At 32.7% G+C, this 21,215-nt stretch overlaps 2 protein-coding genes and 1 pseudogene across 5 annotated transcripts; all 3 read right to left on the bottom strand.

Annotated features, from left to right (window-relative positions):
• Positions 1-3,791: 3,791 nt before the first annotated feature.
• On the bottom strand, positions 3,792-9,758 carry LOC107886472 (squamosa promoter-binding-like protein 2). 4 transcript variants are annotated; one of them, XM_016810441.2, is made up of 5 exons: positions 9,529-9,758; positions 6,984-7,742; positions 6,728-6,864; positions 5,044-5,307; positions 3,792-4,229 (listed from the first exon to the last, which is right to left on the bottom strand). In XM_016810441.2, the coding sequence occupies exons 2-5, from the start codon at positions 7,667-7,669 to the stop codon at positions 3,895-3,897; spliced, it is 1,422 nt and encodes a 473-aa protein (XP_016665930.1). In that variant the 5' UTR covers positions 7,670-7,742; positions 9,529-9,758; the 3' UTR covers positions 3,792-3,894. The 4 variants fall into 4 exon arrangements, with proteins under 4 accessions (XP_016665930.1, XP_016665933.1, XP_040949683.1 ...); XM_016810444.2 differs by lacking the exon at positions 9,529-9,758 and adding an exon at positions 9,237-9,513; XM_041093749.1 differs by lacking the exon at positions 9,529-9,758 and adding an exon at positions 7,925-9,217.
• Positions 9,759-10,951: 1,193 nt separating this feature from the next.
• LOC107888070 (4-coumarate--CoA ligase-like 1) lies at positions 10,952-13,751 on the bottom strand. Its single transcript, XM_016812237.2, is given in 7 exon segments — positions 10,952-11,337; positions 11,847-11,914; positions 12,083-12,228; positions 12,311-12,509; positions 12,604-12,986; positions 12,989-13,190; positions 13,292-13,751. Coding segments are annotated over 7 exon segments (1,665 nt in total). The 5' UTR covers positions 13,721-13,751; the 3' UTR covers positions 10,952-11,099.
• Positions 13,752-19,337: 5,586 nt separating this feature from the next.
• Positions 19,338-20,694, bottom strand: LOC107887667 (pentatricopeptide repeat-containing protein At5g47360-like; annotated as a pseudogene).
• Between the last annotated feature and the right edge of the window lie 521 nt (positions 20,695-21,215).

Here is a 21,215-nt window from a genome sequence, read left to right as displayed (position 1 = left end):
TTATAACTGATTCTTCCCTACACTTAAATAAGTCTACATATTTTATTATTTCACACATTATACATGAAATTTCACTATTTTAGCAATTGAATCTCGAAACCCTAAATTCATTAAAAATCATTTAACAAAACATATTCACTTAATAACTAACTTTATTTATCTAACAAATAACTTCACAACAACATCAATTTCAGTCATGATACATCCCTCATCCTTTAACAATTTTGCAAATTAACCCCTGGGCTAAGTAAATTAAGCTAAAACGAGTTCAAAAACATAAAAATTATTAAAATGAGGCTTAAACACATACCATGAATAAGAAAATTAGCTTGGCTGAACCTAGCTCCTCCTTTGTTATGGTTTCACGGTTTAAAAACAAAAAAGAAGAAGAAAAAGAAAGGAAGATGATGATACAATTTTTATCATATTTTCTTAATGTTTAATTTACTTAATTACAAAATTTTCAAAATAACACCAAAACCTATCCAACATCATCCACTAACTTACATTGTGGTCTAATTACTATCCAAGTTGATGAATTTACCTTTTTAAAGCTATTTAGTTCAATTAACTAATTGAAACCAACTTTTGAAGCTTTTACAAATTAGTCCTTTTTACTTAATTAACTATTTAAATATTAAAATTTCTTAACGAAAATTTAGCACGACCCCAATATAACCATATAAACATTAAATAAACATTATAATATTTACTCACTCGTCAAAACCATGGTCTCGAAACCACTATTTCTGACACCACTAAAATTTGGTTGTCATAGCGAGATTGTCATCAAAACATTGAGCCCATTGATACAGCTCTATGCTATTGAACCATTAGTATACATCACGATTCATTTAAGCTTGAAGCCTTGTTATCCTCTGTCCAAAACAGTGTTATTCCAACTTGTACCTTGCATACATATTTCTATAAGACATGTTTTCATTTGTTTTAATTTCTAAATGTATTCAAAAGATAAAAAGAAAATATGACTATTGAATTACCTATGTTCACGACTTCTATACGCCAATGTACATTTTTAAATTCCCTGTGAAAGTTAACAACAATGTGGTGGATGTATTAGACGGATCTCCACAGAATACTAAAACACCTAATCACTAGAATTAGCCCCTTTAATCGATCAAAAATAATACAAATGTTGTCTTGTCTAACAACATGCCTTTGCAAGTTCGTCAATAAAAATTGTCACAATTTCATGTTCTCAGCCTCCACAATGGTAAAGGCTATCCGTAGTATATTTTAGTTACCTTCTTGTGCAACTATAATAATGAGGATTTTCATGTATTTCTCATACAACCAGGATCCATGAACTTGCACAAGCAGCTTACATTAGAGAAAGACCCTAATACATGGATCGAATGTCCAAAACAACTATGTAGTTCATTGTACGATGCATCTCAATGTCCATATTGTGTTGTCGCCATTTGTTTAGCCCACCATGCTTTCATGTATAGGCACTCTGTACTGAAATTGGGATTGCATGTCGACAATCAGGACGGATACAAGAATGGTGGGCATGTCTTTCACCAGTGGCATGATGCAGTTACAAATTGCTTTCGTATCAAGTTTTCAATAGTCTTCTGTCATTCGTGCATCCATACATGTACGAGGCCCTACATATTTTCCAATCTCCTCCAGTTGCGACCTCTACATCAATGCAACTCGTACCCACTAGTTGTGACCTTCTGCAGACCTCCAACACTCCCTAATATATAATGCCGGTTTAGATATAACAACTTTGTAGTCCACTGACACTTTCATGTTATACTTTTTTATGGTAAATACATATTCTTCCTTATTTGTAAATTGTTAACATACAGCCAACTCTTCTAATTTAAAATCTGTTTTCAACTTGTGACAAGGTATTATATCTAGGTATTTAAGGAACTCAGATGTATGCGCAACATTGGGATCTAAGCTCAACATGTAGGCTAAAGGGTCATTCTGTATGACAATGCCACGAGTCAAGTTCCCAAGCGGAAGGGCATATACATTATCATCACTATCTGGACCTTCTTTGTCGATATCATTTGAGACCTCATTGAGTTCGGGGCCACTAAAATCTTCACTCTAGTGATCAGAACCACCATCATTATTATCAGGTCCTTCTCACCATTTGCATCGATACCAATCATCAATGGGTGTATCTGTAAATAGGGACCTAAATTAGGGTTATTATACACATTAGGAGCATTATGTGGATTGTCGCCCCATGTTGATGTCGCTCCATAATCGCACAGTTCTACCCACCCAACATTCAAATCAAAGTCAAATCTGTGTGCAGAAAATTGCCTATTGGCAGACACTCTCAAAACCTCTGTATACGGCTCATGAACTTCATATTATTGATTTAATGGAGTGGCATTTTGAACGGGCTCAGCATCCGCTAACTCAATGGACAACTCATCTGGTTCAACGTTACCAGACGAACAATATAGTGCGATCATGGTCTCCATGTCATCATCCTCTACAAGTTTCATCTTTCTATATTTGCACGAATTTGAAAAAAATAGAAATTTGTAGAGTAGTCTGGACATCCTCCTCCCACAACTTCGAGCGATTTTTGCACTAATCTTTTGTTTCATTTCATCAAGTTTTACACTGTTGTTAAACCTCAATCTTATTTGATGGCACAATTCAAATATACAACCAACTTTTGTTTGAAAAATTACCCATCAAAATGGATGTATATGAAAAATTGGTTATTCATCTTCAATACTAAATATGTAAAATAAATTAAAAATTAATATATATATTAGTTCCTATTAAATCAACTAATACTATTTTAAAGCAACAAAAAAAATTTTATCAAACAATTTGTATCTCATACTACTAATTATCAATATAAAATAAAATTACATAAAAATAATTACAAACTAATCTTATCAACTCAAACATGATTTTTGAAGTCTAAAATGAAAAGCAAATATGTTGATCTTTAATTTTGATTTCTAACAGCTTTTTTTTTTCTCGTTTTGTTAAACAAACTCTTTTTTCTATCTCGTTTTGTTAAACAAGCTTTTTTTTCTTTTGTTCTATTAAACAATAGAAATTGTTTTTTGACCGAGGAAGGGGGCAATTTATAAGGTGATGGTGCCACCTTGAAACATGGCGGCACCCATTTTAACTGTAAACTTTTTCAAAATTTTCAAACTAGTACTGCCTAACATGTCGATAGCACTATCTTATGTAAGCTAATTTTCTTCGCTCTTAGTTTTTTTTTTGTCAGGCTTTTTTTTAAAAAAACTTTTAACACTAATATTACCGATATATCAGGCGGCGTCAAAAAAATATTTTTTATTCCATATCCCATCTTTTGCTGTTTTTAAAAAGGTTATACATGTGCCACCAATGTTTCCAGCAACGCAACTTAAAAAATCATTTTTCATTTTTTTCCCATGAAATTATTAAGTAATGATTGATGGTAGAGTTTAAATAGTTCTGCCTGCTAGTGTGATAACACCCACGTTCACTATAAAATTAACTCATTCTCGTAATTAATCTTTGCTTCATACCCTTTTTGTATTTTTTTTGTATTATTTTTATAACCCCCCCCCACTCAATGCATTAAATAATAACAAAATCAAAATCAAATGAGACGAATAAATTTTTTATTTTCTTAAGTTCCCTGCTCAGCCCTACTAAATCATTGTTAGTCCATCCCATAACATTACATGACATTTTTAAGCAAAAAAATAAAAATAAAAAGAAAGAAAAACAAAGGAAATGAAGCATATGGCTTTTACACCCGTGAATTCCAGCTGCACGCAATATTTAAAAGATTAAATTTGACTAAAATAGGATCAGGAAAAGTTACATTATCTTCAACGTGTGAACCTTACCAAGTTAAAAATTAAAGTTTAAGATTTGTGGCAATCAATTCATCTGATTGGAATAAAAGCTATTATCATATGGAGCCTTGAGAAGCTGAAACTCTTGAAGATGGTTGTCACCCTCAACTTGGGATTGAGTTGTCTGCTCTTGTTCCATCTGCCAGTTTTCAGACAAGGCATATGGAATAGGGAAACTCTGCGAAATCACATTCATCGTGGGCTGAGACATGCTGCTACCACTAACTTGCACAGGGTACGCAAGTGAACCATGTTGTTTTGGCTCACAAGAAACCCAAGACTCATTTGACAGAAGAGAGAGAGCACGATGAAAATCTTGCGTCGTACCCATATTTGAAGCAACTGTGGATTCTTCTACACCTACAAGATTTCACAAAACTTGATTAAGCTTGTAAATCAGTTTAGTTACGAGACCATATCATCTTTAACAAGCATGAGACTTATCAAGGATCAATAACACACGTCTCTTAGACTACAATATTTGTTTTATCATATGTCTTCGTTTATAACTTATGTAATCACATTCCAGAAAGGTTTTCATAAAAGCCAAAGACCTCAAGTAGCATTACCCCAATTTCCCATGGAGGGCAGCCATGGCACTTTAATGTTCATGGACCACTCCATAAAGAACAATATTTTTCATCATCAAACACATCTAAAGGGCTACGAGGATTGGTGGTTCAGGGGTATACTTCAGCAGTAAAGATATCATATAACCATTTACATCCTTTAGCTCAAAGAAGCCGGACAAGAAAGGTAATTTCTAGTTCTAATAGTTGTCACCTTGCACTGTCACAACAAACCTTTAGAGAAAAAGAAAAGGCACCCTTATTTTTCCCTCCACTGTTTTATGAAAAATGAATGATATATGAATATATATATGTTCCAAGGAAAATGGACAGCACAATTTTCCATGGATAAAATCTAGAATGTGATAGCATAAATCTGCATAATGCAGACGATTCAAGGTTACACGAACAATCTCACCTCATCAGTCTCAATGGACATCCACTTCTATTCATGTTCTCCTATAAAGGAAGAATTCTTGAGGGCATTTTGTCACATTACTAGGTGCATTTAAAAAGCAAATTTGTGTAGAAGTACATTTGTAACAATAAAAAACCAACTGCATATGAGATATATCTTATTTCCTAGTAAGAAAAACAAAACGAACCTTGGTTGAGAACCTCAACTGTGTTTTGTTTGCCCTTTACAGGGAATCTGTTGGAATCGTAACACCGAGATGTCATGGAATTCAACAGCTGGTTGCCTGGCAGTTGCAGCTGTCCATTTACATTTCCAGCTTTTGTAAGTGCATAACCTTTCGTTTCAGAGGACTTGGAGACAAATGTGCCTTCCCATGAAAAATTTTCATTGGGCCTAGCATTATGAAGAAATGGCACTTTATTCCAGACAAAACTCATCAGTTGTTTCCCATCTGCACAAGCATGAGCACAAGATGGTACCTTTAAGAGATGCTAACAAACAATATTGCATATGACTTCTAACTTTAAGGGTGGAACAGCGACTATATTAAAAGCATAACATCCAACAAAGTATAGTGCTGAGCTTTCCCAAAACTATTTGATCGTGTTAAATTAAAGGAAAAAAATAAAAACACAATATGCATGATTTCCCATTATATCTTGGTGGAAATCTAAATTAGGACACAGCAAAAAAAGAAAAAAATTGAGAAAACCAAAAATCAATTTGAATCATAGTGTTCAGTTCAGGTATTATTTAAATATATTCAGTTTGGTTTGGTTCGGTTCAGTTTTCATTTTACAAGATAAAAAACCACTATCCTGCTTTCATCCAAATCGAACCGAATTCTATTTTTATTTAATTCATAATTAGTTTCTAATTTTTTGGATGAGTATGTGGTACAATGGCAGTGTACCTTTTTTATTCCACAAGCAACCTTAAAAAATTGACATGCATCTCTTTTTTTAAATATATATATTTTAAATATTTTACCATACCCCTATAAGACACTTATCAACCCCTATCCCTGCTTGTGGGGTCTAAAAACTCCAGTAGCAGTGTACCAAATATTTTCCCATTTTTTATACACTATTAAAAACATCATATCTAAATTAGTGAAAGTAAGTTCAAAAAAGTATATAAAAATAATTTTTAAAAAATTTTAAAAACCAAAGATCCGAACTGATTACATCTGATATTAGGTTTGGTTTTGGTTTAGTTTTTAAAAACCAAAATACGACAAGGTAACCGCAATTATTTTCCAAGACCCATTCAAACCAGACCATCATCACCTTTAATCTAAATGGCATACAAATATCAAGAACTGCATGATAGGAATTCAAGAAGCATATGCATAATAGACATTTTGGACACTGTAGACTTTATAACTAAGGCAATTTCAGGTATGTAAATTGCCAAATTTTGCATAAACGATGCCTTTTCTATTATATATAATTAGCTGCGAATTCAATAATGTCTATTATAGATTTACAGATTAAAGTGGAAAAAGAACACAGAAAAGCTTGAGGATGCCCCTGATGGTATTATTGTTTTAAAAGAGATAAACATGTCAAGATAAAACTCAGTTAAGGAATCAGTCAAGATATTATTGACATCATTTTTTCAACCAAATGCAGCATATATTAAGATATTGTATTACCATAGAGACCCAAGTACCATTTATTAAAGAACATCTTGATTAAATAAAACAAAAAAAATCCTGATCTGACTTGGTTAATAAAATAACTCAACTCCATAATTTGAGAGGTAAAAGAGAAGGGAAAAAAAAGTGTCTTAGTCTATTCTTGAGATAGTAGCAAATAGCAAAAGTTTTATGAACAAAAACATATCAAACTTGGGTCTGAAACCATTACCATATGCTGCTGGTGAAGGCCTTGCAGCACTGAAGTGGATTGCATCTGTCTGTGGTTTGCGGCGCCTTGCATTGTGGTGAGAAAGACGCCGGCGGCAGCTTCGCTTCTTTTCATCAAACTCTGACAGAGCATGGAACCTTTGACATCATGAATGAGAATTATGATTTCAACATTCATAATGAGATAGAATCAAATCACTACCATCAACTAAGAAATTCAAGTCTTCAATACTAAGATCATTAAAACAATATTTTACCTGCTACACTGCTGGCAGAACCGGAGCTCCAGACCACCTATAATAACCTTAGGGCTCTTTGAGTGACTTTCACAAACTCTGTGTTTCCGATGGTAATCCTTAGCTGAAGAAAGGTCAAGGTTACAGCCTTCGACTTGGCAACGCAGAATATGTTTTGTCTGACAATTGGGTTTGGATCTCTTTGCAGGGGAAGGGGATGGTGCAGGAGTGGCAGAATAAGGTGAAGTCTTTGAATTGCTTCCTGTACAAACATCTTCAAAGTATGTTTGCTTGCCAAGCTTTAAACTGAGCAATGGCTCACCAGAGCCAACTGAAGCCTCAAATATTGGGGAACTACCGGTGTGCTCAACCTTGGAAACCTTTTTCTTGTTGCTAATTTCATGTGGTATAGCTTCAAAAGCCTCCAAAGTAAATGTGGTCGCTTTTACCTCTCCCGCAGATGAAGAATTAAAGGATGCCGATTTCGAACTTTTAGACAAAGAAACAAGGCCCAAATCTGATCCAGAACCACCACTACCTCCAGCAGCAGCACCAGAAGAATATAGAGACCCAGAGTCCAGCTCTTCCTTGCCCTCAATATCCCACTCTACCGATCTTAGCTTCCTTGGAATTTCAGTTGGTGTCGCATTTAACATCATAAGGTTCTCCCACTCCCATTGCAACGGGGTTTTGGCACTCCAGTCCATGAGAGAGATAGAACTCACAGAACAGTTCAAACAATCTTCTTCATATAAAAGCCAAGCCACTTGTCAACAGATCCTAAAATATAACCTCAAGGTTTGCTCAATTCATAAAGGAAATAAATGAAAACAATTTCAATCATCCTAAATTCAGTAACCTTATATATGAAGCAGACCATTCAAAGAATCCATATAGACACGTAGCACGCAAAACAACTGATAAACAAAAATTAATCCCTGCATATCAAGTTCAAAACTTAACTCTAAATCTAACAGCATCAAAGTCCAACCCTCTCTGTTTCTCAGATCTAGAGTGGTACAAGTTAGAAAATTTTCTATCCACTTCAACGAAACAATATTTAGTCCACCCCTTCCCCAAGTTTAAACTAAAAAAGGTTTGTTGATGCCACTTCAAATCCACTTAGCAAAACAATCGCAACCAGAGTAGTAGAGAGGTTCGACTAAACAAAGCAATCACTTCTCAAGCCGAGCATTTTTTTATGCAGATATCAATATCCAACAGAAAAGAGAGCTTAAGCAAAGACAAAAAGTATGTTATATTGGACCTTGCAGATTCGAACTAGAATAATAGTAGAGCTTTTTTTCTCATCCATTCATTATTGCTAACGCAAACAAACTGACACCATAATTCCAAACTGTCTCTCTATACGAGTCTTGTACGAATGTAAGCTGATCTTCAACCCCAAGTAAAAGCATAGTAGTGTTCCATAAACCTTCAACATCAGCAGTAAATTCCACCACCAAAACTCTAGAAGAATTTACCTTATCTATCAACCCATCCAACAAAAACTACCCGGTCTAGCCTCTTTAACAAAGCAGCTCCCTCCCTCTCTCTCTGCACGCCCCACTATCTTCAATAATTCTAAGAAGCAGTAATAACGTCCAAGTAGAGGAACCCAAAAATTAAATAAATAAAAGGATTCACTTTTTAATCAAGTAACCTAGTCTAAAAACACTAACACTTTCAATAATTCCCATTCGATTATCTGGGAAATCTTGCAAAGTAGGTCCCTGAATCAGACCCACAACTACTGTACAAAACAAAATTCAATGAAACCCTAATCTACCATAAATTCTTGTACCGAAAAATATCTACCATAAATTCAACAATTTACTGATGTATAAAAAGCCATCCCAACAACCATTTTTACTCAAACCCCCACGAGAACCATTAAAATCAATCAACAAATACTATATATGTCAACCAAAAAAATACACAAAAAAGAAATTCTACTCATAATTTTTTTTCTCCATACAATATATATGAAGTTTTGCATTGAAACAGAAACAGAACAAACATATAAACTAAAATATTCATTTTTACTAAAAAAAAAATAGAAAGTATTTGGTCCCCTTCTTAGATATCATTCGTCATATCGTTTTTCCTTTTAATGTTTTAATAAATTCTACTCAGCTTTCAGCCAGAAATACAAGGTAAAAATTAATAAAAAGGAACCCTTTCAACAAACACAAACGCAGTCGTTTCCATTGATTTTCCCCAGAAAACAAGAAAAGAAAAGGAACCATAACGATAAAAAAAAACGCACTTTACCTTTTTTTTTTCCTTTCTAAAGTTAAAACAAGTTCACATAATAAAGGTAGAAGATAGGAAGAAAATGATGTTTCAATTGAGCCGCAAAAACAAGAGATGTTTCCCCATTTTTAGAAACTCTAGTACCTCGTTATTGCTTTCTTTATTAATCCAAAATGAAATCTCTGTTTTATCTTTCCTATTTATTAACGGCGTTTAGTAAAAACAAAGTGAAAACATATATAAAAAAAAAAGAAGAAAGAAAGAAAGAAAAGGCAAGGCAAATGCTTTCTGGTGAGATTGAGTTACTTACCGATGCGTACTTCAATGTTGGGCAGAAAGAATAGAAAAAGAAAGAGCAGAAGGATTAAAGATCTTGAAAAAGAAAGGAGATAAGGCACAGCAAGGCACAGCAAAGCACAGCCCACAGCCGAGTCTGAGTCTGAGACCGAGTCAGGGTCTCTTTCACAGACTGAAAATGGAAGGACAAACAACGAAAGAGGTGCTGAGTGGGGCAAAAAATAATTAAAGCCTAGCTTTTTTGGAAGAAATTATTTCCTTTTATTATTATTTATTTATTTGTTGTATTATTACTGCTGCAGTAACTTTTTTTTTAATGCAGAAATCAAATTAGGTAGAATTTATTTAAAATAATGACACGTGCCAGTACAAAAGCTGATTGCATTGCAACTTTTGCAGGTTATGGAGTATGGACTATAGAGTAGTAGTTTTTTGGACGGTAATGAAAGGGTTGCCTTTTTCTTGTCAGTTACAAGTAGCCAGCCCAACTAATATTAGGTCTATTTTTTATATTATCCGATGTTGTATTTTTAATCTCTTAATTGTTAATTAAAATTTTACCTATAAAAAAGCTACGTATTAATAAATAAATTTAATGTTGATCTTATAATAAAATTCCAAATTTTAAAAAATACAAAAATTAGAAAATAAGAATTTAAGCATAGTACAAAATTAACACCCATTTAAATTAAAATTTAAAAAAAATATAAAAATTAAAATACATAAAAAAATTTTGATTAATAATAAAACAATGCAGATTATTGGAAAGGTGGGGTCAGAATTCAAAATATTAAAAAGAATAAATCATCCCTACAATCCCTGAGTTAAGAATTTGTGCTGCAAAATCTACTTAACATTAATTATTTTAAGTTAATGAAACCTTTTTCTATTTTTTGTTTTAAAATATATCAACTAACTCGAAAGGTACCTTATTAGATTGAGGTATTTGATTATTCTATATTCTGTCATATTATAATTAAGGAAGTCCAATTTTTTGGATTATGATAATCATACTAGCATCAAAACATTAAAATAATTCACCTATCAAAGGGACCACAATTTGTGTTTAGATGGTGGATCTTTCTCACTTTAAACTCAGTATTAAAATATAATGTCATGGTGATTTTCTATTACAATTATGTCATTTATATATGTTATTAACTCTGGTACTTTATCATATTTTATAATTTTTAAATTACTATATGAGCAAATTTGTCAACCTAGAGCTTACACCGTACGTACAATCAAATATGGGTGTCAACCTATCCCTCAAAACCCGCTTTTGTCATTCTAATCTTTTAGGATCCTTTTAACAATTATTCGAAACAAATTTTGACATTTTTATTTTTATTTTTATTTCTAAACCCTAATATACAATTATTGACATTGACACTTTGTCCCCTCTTAACTACCAAATCAAGTTGCAGAAACAGAGATAGTAACATATTGCTATTATTAATATTATTATATATAAGGAGACTGCAAGCATTTTCATTTTTCATTTTAAACATAAGATCATAACAATGAGATGGATTACTTTGAGTAATTCAAAAGAAAGGGATTTTATTGAAGGAAATGTTGGAATTAGGAATAGGAAGGGGGTTTGGGCATATTTTCCATCATCTTATCTTTCAAAAGCCTTCGCATGATTTTGCCAGATGGGGATTTGGGAATGGTGTCCACAAATTGCAGAACCCTCACTTTCTTGTAGTGTGCAACATTGGAGGCTACATACTCCATTATGTCCCTTTCGTTTTCTTTGGCATTTGGGTTCATCACAACGCATGCCGCCGGGATTTCCCCTGCTTCTTCGTCAGGCAGCCTGTATTTCAGTTCCACTCTTCATTAAGTTTGAGTGTAACATATAGGTACATGTTTAATACAAGTATGATTAAATCTATTCAATTCTTAAATATATTCGATAAAATAGTAAAATATTGTCTCATACTTAAATGAGATTAGACAAAAATATATAAATTCCAAAATAAAAATATCCTTTTAAAATATGTATCAAGTTTTAAGTTTAATCCATTTCTTAATGTTATAATATATTATAATTTAAATCATATAAAAATTTTATATATAACCATTATACATAGTGTAATTATTAAAATTATATTAATTTATTTATATTTGAAAGTTTCATAAAACAAAATTATATATAAAATTAGAAAATATTAAATATAAAAAAAGTAACATATTTGAAAAAAAATAAAAATAACTTGGACGGATCTAAATAAAAGAATTTGGATAATACTTAACGCTTTTATGTGTTTAGAGCATCATTATATTGTATAGGATATAGTGGCAAACATAGTTGCTAATACTTACGGCACCACTGCTGCATCTTCAACTGAGGAATGAGTAAGGAGGATGGCTTCTAGTTCCGCTGGAGCTACCTGTGAAAGTACCAAACACTTCCAAATTTTAGCCAATTCAATTCAACTGCTTTGAAATATGACAAGGTTATTGTTGTTTATGAGATCAAGGTAAAAAAGTATATGGGTTGGTTTTTTCTTTAGAAAGGAAAAAAGCTAGAAAAATGTCATAATGTTGAGCGAGCTTACTTGAAAACCCTTATACTTGATTAACTCCTTTATGCGATCCACAATGAAAATATCTCCATCATCATCTATATAAGCAATGTCACCAGTATGGAGCCATCCATTCTTGTCAATGGTTCGATTTGTCTCCTCCTTGTTTTTATAGTAACCTATAAGGTTCAAAAACCTTTTTACATTCCAATATTATTTCAAATGACCTTATGATATATAGCTATTACTATTGTTTTGCACCTTGCATTACACATTGGCTCCTGACACACAATTCGCCCGGGGTATTCTTCGGAAGGGATCGACCGGTATCAGGATCGATGAACTTGATCTCTAGATTAGGAAGGATAAACCCAACTGAGTTTTTCTTTGCAGTGTCATGGCCTTTCATGGGGTTTCCATGGGTGAGTGTGATGCAGCTATGCTCAGTTAGTCCATATGCCTAGTATCAAAAAGAATATCAAACAGATAAAGTATCCAGTACTATAAAGACAAAGCATGAGATTCAAGTGACTTTAAAAAGGGTCATTGCTTACCTCTTGGACTTGGACACCAGGAAACTTGTTTTCGAACAAAGCAAGAACCTCAGGGGCTAATGGAGCTGCTGCAGTCATTATAGCCCTGAGTTTGAGCTTACTAAGATCAAATTCCTCAACTATGGGGTTCTTAACCAGGGCCAGAATTATCGGTGGCACAATGGGGGCAAATGTGACCTCTTGTGTGATCAGTGAATTGAGGAATGTCCGAAGATCGAACCTATTCATGACCACCACTTTCCCTTTGTTCCTAAGTGTGGCACAACATATTCCGGTGATACCATAAATGTGGAAGAAAGGAATTAGGCCTAATGTGGTGACTTCACCGATCATCTCCGATCCAACACTAAAGAGCGAGGAGCATAAGTTAGCCACTAAGTTTTATGGGTCAGCATTACACCCTTTGAAATTCCTGTGGTGCCTGATGAGAATGGGAGGGCACATAGATCACTCTGGAGAACTTCTTCCTTAGTAAACCGAGTGCCTGTACCTGCACGGTCCCCGGCTTCCAGCAACTCGTCCCAATTCGTGGCGCCTTCAATGTGCTCCTCGCCTATCACAACGACGGGTTGCTCGAGATTCTTCACCTGCTTTTTCAATTAGCATATATTATGTGCCATTACATTTCCTAGGTTTCAAGAACAAAAAGACAAGTATCATATAGAGCCTAGAGGATTAATTTCATCACCTTTTCATAGTTTGGGCCATTTGTTACTATCAACTTAGCATTTGCAGCATCAGCTTGTTTCTTTATTTCCGATGGGTGCGATGCGGGGTTTGCACCTGAGAAAACACCGCCGGCAGCCATGATTCCAAGAGCAACAATGCCATACTCAGCAATATTTGGGAGTAATACCAGAACTACATGGCCTTTCCTAAGGCCAAGCGACCTCAAGGCCTTGGCAAACCTCCTCGTGTCCCTAACCACATCACGGTACGTATATGATTTCCCGGACACTGCTTCAACGAATGCTACCTTGTCAGCATATAACTCAGCATCCTGGAGAACAAATTCCGGCAACGTCAAGTTATCCGGCACTGAAACCGGTGGGTATTTGCTACGGAAAATATGTTCTTCTTCATCTTCAAAATGTTGCACTTGGGTTGGATTTTCCATAGTTATTTGCAATGAATGAATTGAAGGGATATAGCCTTGCCCTGCCCTTTGCTTTATAATGGAATGTGAAATTGTAGAAAAAGTATTGGTAATCATGAACTGTGCATGGGATTATGAGTAAGAATGAAACAAGTAAAATGTAAAGAATATTGCAGTTAAATTTGTATTTTGGCTTTTGGTGAGAGTTTGCTGTTTCATATTAGAACCCATGCTATTGAAGCGTTGCACCAAACTTTTACTTTAAAAATGAAAATTAAGACATTGTCTATTTTAAATTCTGTATCATTTCTTGCATGTGAGGTACTCAACACCTAGTAACTTGCTCATAAACATAAACAAATTAGAAATCTCGACAACAACAAATTAATGCATGGCTTTAAAAGCCACATTTTAGGTAAAATATTAAAAAAATACATAATATATAATTTTTTAAGTCACCTTTTCTTTAACCAAAATTAAATAAAAAATATTAAAAAATATATTTTTTTCAATCTTTTCGTATAATCAAATTAAAAAGATACTAAAGTTATCGTTTGTGGAAAAATAGAATTTTCTGAACAACAATCTTTATTTAATTAACAATCCTATTACAAAAACTCAAAAGAAAAAGCTTTTATTTCATAACCAAAAAGCTAGCATTCATCAACTAATGGCGTAATTGATTCATTGAAATGAAATAGAGGAAGAATTAAATAGTTATTACGAGGGAATAGAAATAAGATGTAATTAGTATTATGTTATTTAATTAGTTGAATGAAGTATATGAGTAATAGTATTACTTTATTTCGCGCGGTGGGATAATATGAAAGAATATGTAAATAATATATTTAAATTACAATTTTACTTTTATAAAAAATATTTTATTGATGTTATTGTTAATATCTTGTAAAAATTTTAAATTATATTGTATCTTTTAGGCTTAATATAAGATTTGGTACTTGAATTAGGCATATTTTTTTTCCTAACTCGGTACTTAAACTTTTTTTGTGCAATTTAGTACTTAAACTTGCTAACCGTTACACAAAATATTCCAAAACGCTAATGTTGTTAATTTTTTTTATGAGGTGGCACATAAAGCTAATGTATGACTGACACATGACATATGAAACCATCACATTTTCAGATGTGGAAAATTAAAAATTAATCTCCTTGTTTGGGAAATTCTTTACTAAAACTTAATCCAAATTTCTTTCAAAAGTTAAACCCTAAACCATACAACAACTAAATTATTCATCTTCTTCAGAGTTCTTTGCAGTCAAAGAAAGAAATCAATATTAAGTAAGATTTGTATTTTATCTTGAGTGGGTCTACTAATTTTTTTTTTGAAAATCTCTTTTTCTTTTTTTTTCTTTTTATAAACTCTTTTTCTAATTTTTATTTATGATTTTTTTCGTTAAAAATTGAAGGAATAAATTGTGTTTTGCTATTGAAATATTAGGTTTTCAATATTTGAAATCGGAGATATGTTGTTATTTTAAACTATGTTTTGTATTTGAGTTAGTTTTTTTTTTGCTTTAATGAATTTGATAATCGATTAAGAGTTCTTTTGGGATTTTCCTTGAAATTTGTTTTTATGATAATTCAAAATTGATTTGAGGGTTCAAAATAAGTATCTAACTTGGGAAATCAAGTTGAGAGATTTCGAATTTGAGTTCATGCTCTGATAGGTTTTCCTTGATATGGTTCCGAGTTATAATATGATTTGAAACTCATTTTGATTTTGAATAATTAATATTTTTTAATTTCTTTGACAACACACATTTTTTGGTGGAGTGAAAGTGAATTGAGATTATTGACGATGATTATAGACAGGTCAGAGAACAATGTTTTTTTTTTATTTGAAATTTAATATACACATGTACTGCATATATTGTTATCGTTTTATGGAGCTCATGTTATTGTTGTTTGAAATTTTTTAGTATTAAGTGTAGGCTTGTAAATGGTTGTTTTTGCAGAGTAAAGCATGGATTTGATTAGGGCACCAATATATGTAGACTCTAAGGAGATAAGTGATTTAAGCCAAAGGCGAAGGAGCAATAAAGGGACAGGTGGGGTTGGTGGGTCTAATTATGTTAGTGATATAAGGGTAATGAAGATAATATAATTTAGTCCTAATGAAAAGGAGGCCTCAAGTGGTACAGAGGAGTTAGAGGGTGGGCCTGATGCTGAGGATGAAGAAATAAGAGAGATTATGGAAAAATATGAAGCATTTATAGCAAAAAAAAAAAGAACTATTACGGTAGATGACCTTTAACCTGAACTAAATTTTGAAGACCTCACTAGTGAAATTGAGAGGAAGAAAACAAATTGTCGGAAAGTAAATAATGTAGAAGCATATTCTGATTGGTCTAGATGACATTAAGTATTTGGGGTCTTTTGATTTAGGTAGTTAAGAAACTGATTCAGATAGTGAGTTAGCTTATAAGAAAGGGAGAAATGTCTTATTTGATATATCAGCCACAACACCTAGATTCCAGCATGGAATGAGTTTTACTAATAAGACTTAATTCAAGAATGCTTTAACAGCTTATGCTATAGCTAAGAGATTTGATATTAAGTACATTAGGAACGAAAAGTTTAGGACAAGAGCTAAGGGTAAATCTACTGGTTGTCCTTTTCTTATATATGCTGCTAAGGATAGTATTGATGGATTTTTCAAGATTAAGACCTTTGTGAATAAGCACAAATGTTCTGTGACATTTTAAAATAGTCGAGCCAACTACAAGTTTGTTGGAAGGCATTTTCTTAGTAATTTGAGAGTGTTACCTCAATTAAAGCTACTTCAGATGCAAAGACTTGCAAAAGAGGAGTTGAAGGTAGACTTGTAAATAAGTGTATGTGATAGAGCTAAGGCATGGGCCTTAGAACAAATTAAAGGTAGAGTGAAGTTTGAGTTTAGTCATTTTTATGATTACATTTTTGCTTTAAGAAAGACAGACCCAACTGCCAATATAGAGCTAATGGTTGAGCGACCTACTATTAATCACACCCCAAAATTTAAGAGAATGTATGTTTACTTTACAGCTTTAAAAAATGGGTTTAAGCAATTTTGTAGGCCTATTATATATTTAGATGAATGTTTCTTGAAAGGGTCTTATAAAGGTGAGATTCTATTACATGTGGGCATATATGGGAATGATCAAATATACCCTATTGCATGGGCTGTTGTTGAGGTAGATAATAGGGAAACACGAAGGTAGTTCCTTGAAAATTTGCGACCGGATTGGTAGTTGGGTAATGGTGATGGATTCACCATAATAGTGATATGCAAAAGGTTTGTATATTTTCTTTAATTTTTATTTAGTTGGTTTTTCATACAAATTAAACCATATTTATGCTATTAAGTTTGATGTGTCTATTTTGGAAGGGTTTGGAATAAGAGATTGCATACATTTTGCCAAGAGTGAAGCATCAATTTTATGCAAGGCATATTATGCTAATTAGAAGAAGGAGCACATTGGTGGTGACTTACAACATGCATTCTAGGCTAGTTATAAATCAACAACTGAGGTTGAATATGAAAACAATATACAGAAGGTAGGTGCATCAAGCATGAAGCCATGGTAAGTCTTCAAAGTTCTAAAATGAAACATTATTGTTGAGCATTCTTCCAAACTAGATGTCAGTCTAATGTGGTTGATAAGAACTTTGCTAACGCCTTTAATTCAGCATAGTAAGGGCTAGATTTATGGCCATCATTTCATTATTTGAGGAAGTCAAATAGTATGTAATGGGTAGGATAGTGAATAATATGGCTAAATGTGCTAAATGGGATAGTCTTTTTTTTCCTAATATATGTAGGAAATTAGAGAGAAACAAAAAACTTAGTGCTTTTTTTTCATGTAAGATGGAATGGATCTGAAGGATTTGAAATGGCTTGTGGAAATGATGTTTATGTGATTGACCTTGTTAAATAGAAATTCACTTGTAGGGCTTGGGATCTTACTAATATCCCATACCCTCATTCTGTGGGAGAAAAAAAATATTGCAAACAATGTCTTTGCTGGATATAATATAGATTTATATAAAAAAAACTACATAAATGTGTATTATCTCCTCTACCAAGTGAAAAATTCTAGAAAAAAACAAACATAGGACCAATTGATCCACCTATCCCAAGAAAAATGCCTGGAAGACCCAAGAGATGCAAAGTGAAGGAGGCAGGTGAATCAAGTTGTGGCACTTAATTATTAAGAAGGGGAAGGAAAATGCGATGCCAAAAGTGTTTCAAGATCGGACACAATGCAAAAAGTTGTATGAGAATTTCTTGATTTATTTTTCTTATTCAATTTTATCGTGCATGCATCTATAAAAATTTATGTGGTCGTTATTGTTGCAGGGCACTTCGGCACCTATCAGTAATGGTCCAACCCTTATCACTAACAACTCAGTCCCTACTAGTGGCATTTCAAATCAGGTAACCATTCATGTATTAATATTACAATATTTTTAATTCTATGATATTTAACTTACATTTGTTATACTTTTGTAGGACAATGAAATTTTCTACCGACTTAGATCAAGAGATGTAGTAAATCTTGATACAAGAGCACCAACTATTGCAACTCCACCATCACAAGCAATAGTTGAGATAAACTTCTTACATAATTATTATGAATTTTTATATAAACTGAATAACTTTATGATTTCTTATAGGGTTAAAGAATTTTTACTGTTTATTCCAATGTTTCAAAAGCACATTCAACCCCTACAATTGGTGGTCCATCAATACCACCTTCAACTTTCATGCCAAATTTTGGTCGACTTGGGAGAAAGGAAAAACAAATCTTGCAAGGGATTGGTTTATACATATATGATAGAACGGGCATGCAAATTTTGAATGTAAGTAATTTGCTTTTTAAGTTTTATTTATGGTTTATTGTATAAGTTTAATTCTATTGATGTTATGTTTGTTTTTTATGAAGCTTGGGTTTCAAGGTGAAATATAAATCTCTTTACCCAAGAGAAAGAAAACTAGCAAAAGGAAGGAAATTAACATTGATGCAACAATAGGTACAAAAGAGAGTAGAATCACAAATGTCAAAGTTCAAAAATAGCAATATTTAGAAACTTTGCCTACTAAGATTTAATTACTAAATGTAGTTAGTTGTTGCCTATTATAATCTAGATGTTGGCTATGAAAATAGAATGTTATGAATGTTAGAACTATTTGGGAATGTTTTGCAAATATTTTGGAATTTTTTTGCTATAAACAATGACAATTTATTTCCAATTTCATTTGATGTTATATTTCGTCATTTGAAATTTCAAATGTTTGCAACTATTTGAAACTTTTGATTCCAATGCATATAGTCTCATTTGTTTTCAATTTTATTTGATGTTATATTTCATCATTTGATGTTATATTTCAGTTTCAAATATAATCAATAATATTTAGTTTGAGATATGAAGGGAGAACAATATATTTTTAATCAATTTAATTTTTAATCAAACAATTCAAACCATAATTTAATAGTACTGGCATAATAAAACAATAACCTAAGAATAACATAATCAAATTAACTATTATGCACAATCGAAATGAATAATGCTTGGAAATTGAGACAATTTTTATTTAGTTTAAAACATAATCTATTTATTGTTAATTCATGGGAATTTTTAACATGGTTATAATGTGGTTAGTACATTGGCTTCCATAATGATTTCATCATATGGAGCTTCCAAGTGAATCCTTTTTCTAAGCAAACCTGCAAGCTTCGCAGCTTCAACCGAATGGCTTTGTTGACACAAGCCAACCAAAAGAATAGAATAGATCTCAGTGTCGATGGATGAAAAGTATTGCATCCGCTCGATTTCATTGTATAAGCAAAAACCATCTAGCATTCGTCCCTCACCACAGATCTCCCTAATCATGGTACTACAAGCAATGGCACTAGGTTTAGCCCCACTTACTAACATTTTCCTAAAGAGCTTTTCTGCCTCATCGAGTCTATTAATCCTAATCAAAGCCAATACAAGAGAACTGTAGCAATCACTATTGGAAACACCACGTCCGATAACTTTATCGATCAACTTACATGCTTCTTTTACATGCCTCTCGACGCAAAGACCCTTGATCAAAGTAATAATGATTATACAGTTAGGCACACACGAGCAAGCTTCCATTCTATTCAAAATTCTCAATGGCTTTATTGTTTGACCCTTCTCACAAGAGACTTTTAATCACAGATGTATATGTGATTACATTCGGACTACAATTCCTACCTGCTTTCTCCATTCCCCTAATAATTCTAATGCTTTTCTCGTACTCATGTACTTACAAATACCCTCGAGAAGCACGGAATAAGCCACGACCTTTAGATAAAACCCTTGCCCTAATTCATAGCTTGGAACAACTCACAAGCCTCCTCCAATCTACCAGCATTACAGAACCCCTTGATCATTGCAAAATAAGTCATCATATCGGGATAAAGATCAATCAAGCCAATCTTTATCATCAATTTATGAGCCATATCCATATCCCCTTTCTTACAAAGCAGCCTGATAACCACATTATAAGCAATAGTATCCAGAAGTAAATTAAATTCTGCCATTATAAGTAGTATCACAATATGTCCTCACCACATGAATATATTTATATTTACTCTGCCCTCGATATTGACTCGAAAACAAAATCGCAACAGCCTAAACTCCAAATAAGTAATTTGGTTAAAACATTACCTTTTTTTGTTTCAAAATGTCAATTCCATGTGATATTTTCTGTGCTAACAACAATGGCATAACTATTGATTTTCAAATTCCTTAAAACAAATAAAAAAACTTAACCCAAACATAAAATATGATTTAAAATTTGGCTATTGATTTTCTACCAAGACTTGCATATGATAATCTGATCAACTTCAGTTGGTTGGAGAACTCACCAAACGTGTTGAAGCATATCATTTGCTTGGATAGTACAAGGACCTCCTGTGATAGGCTGCATGGAGCCTAACCCTCTTTAGCTTCCTATTTTAGTCTACCAAAAAAATATATTAAAAAGCTAATATTTGAATAGCAAATTAACAAAATAAAAAAAAATTAGAAAAAAAATCAAATAAAAAAAACTTTGTTCCCTAACTTATCTACCATCATAGTCAATAATCTCAATTCATTTAGTTCACCCTTAGAAAAGTAGGTTCCTTAAAGATGTGTTATAAAAAAATTAATTATTCAAAATCAAAATGAGTTTCAAATCATATTATAACTCTGAACCATATCAAGGAGAACCTATCAGAGCATGAACTCAAATTCGAAATCTCTCAAGTTAATTTCCCAAGTTAGATACTTATTTTGAAACCTTAAAAAGAACTCTTAATTGATTATCAAACTCCTTAAAGCAAATAAAAGAATTTAATCCAAATGCAAAACATAGTTTAAAATAACAACATATTTCAGGTTTCGAATATTGAAAACCTGATATTTCAACAGCAAAACACAATTTATTCCTTCAATGGTTAACAAAAAAATCATAAATAAAAATTAGAAAAAGAGTTTA

Source organism: Gossypium hirsutum, chromosome A03, assembly GCF_007990345.1.
Source record: "Gossypium hirsutum isolate 1008001.06 chromosome A03, Gossypium_hirsutum_v2.1, whole genome shotgun sequence".
NCBI classification, from domain to species: domain Eukaryota; kingdom Viridiplantae; phylum Streptophyta; class Magnoliopsida; order Malvales; family Malvaceae; genus Gossypium; species Gossypium hirsutum.
Note: the sequence above shows the minus strand (reverse complement) of the source record. Positions and strands in the feature narration are given on the sequence as shown.

Excerpts from the sequence above, each read along its gene's own strand:
- LOC107886472 (XM_016810441.2), bottom strand. The coding sequence starts at position 7,669 with ATGGACTGGAGTGCCAAAACCCCGTTGCAATGGGAGTGGGAGAACCTT. Across the intron at positions 6,865-6,983 it reads TTCTGCCAGCAGTGTAGCAG|GTTCCATGCTCTGTCAGAGT; the intron begins GTAAAATATTGT and ends ATGATGTCAAAG. Across the intron at positions 4,230-5,043 it reads AGTTGAGGTTCTCAACCAAG|GTGTAGAAGAATCCACAGTT; the intron begins GTTCGTTTTGTT and ends GAAATCTTGTAG.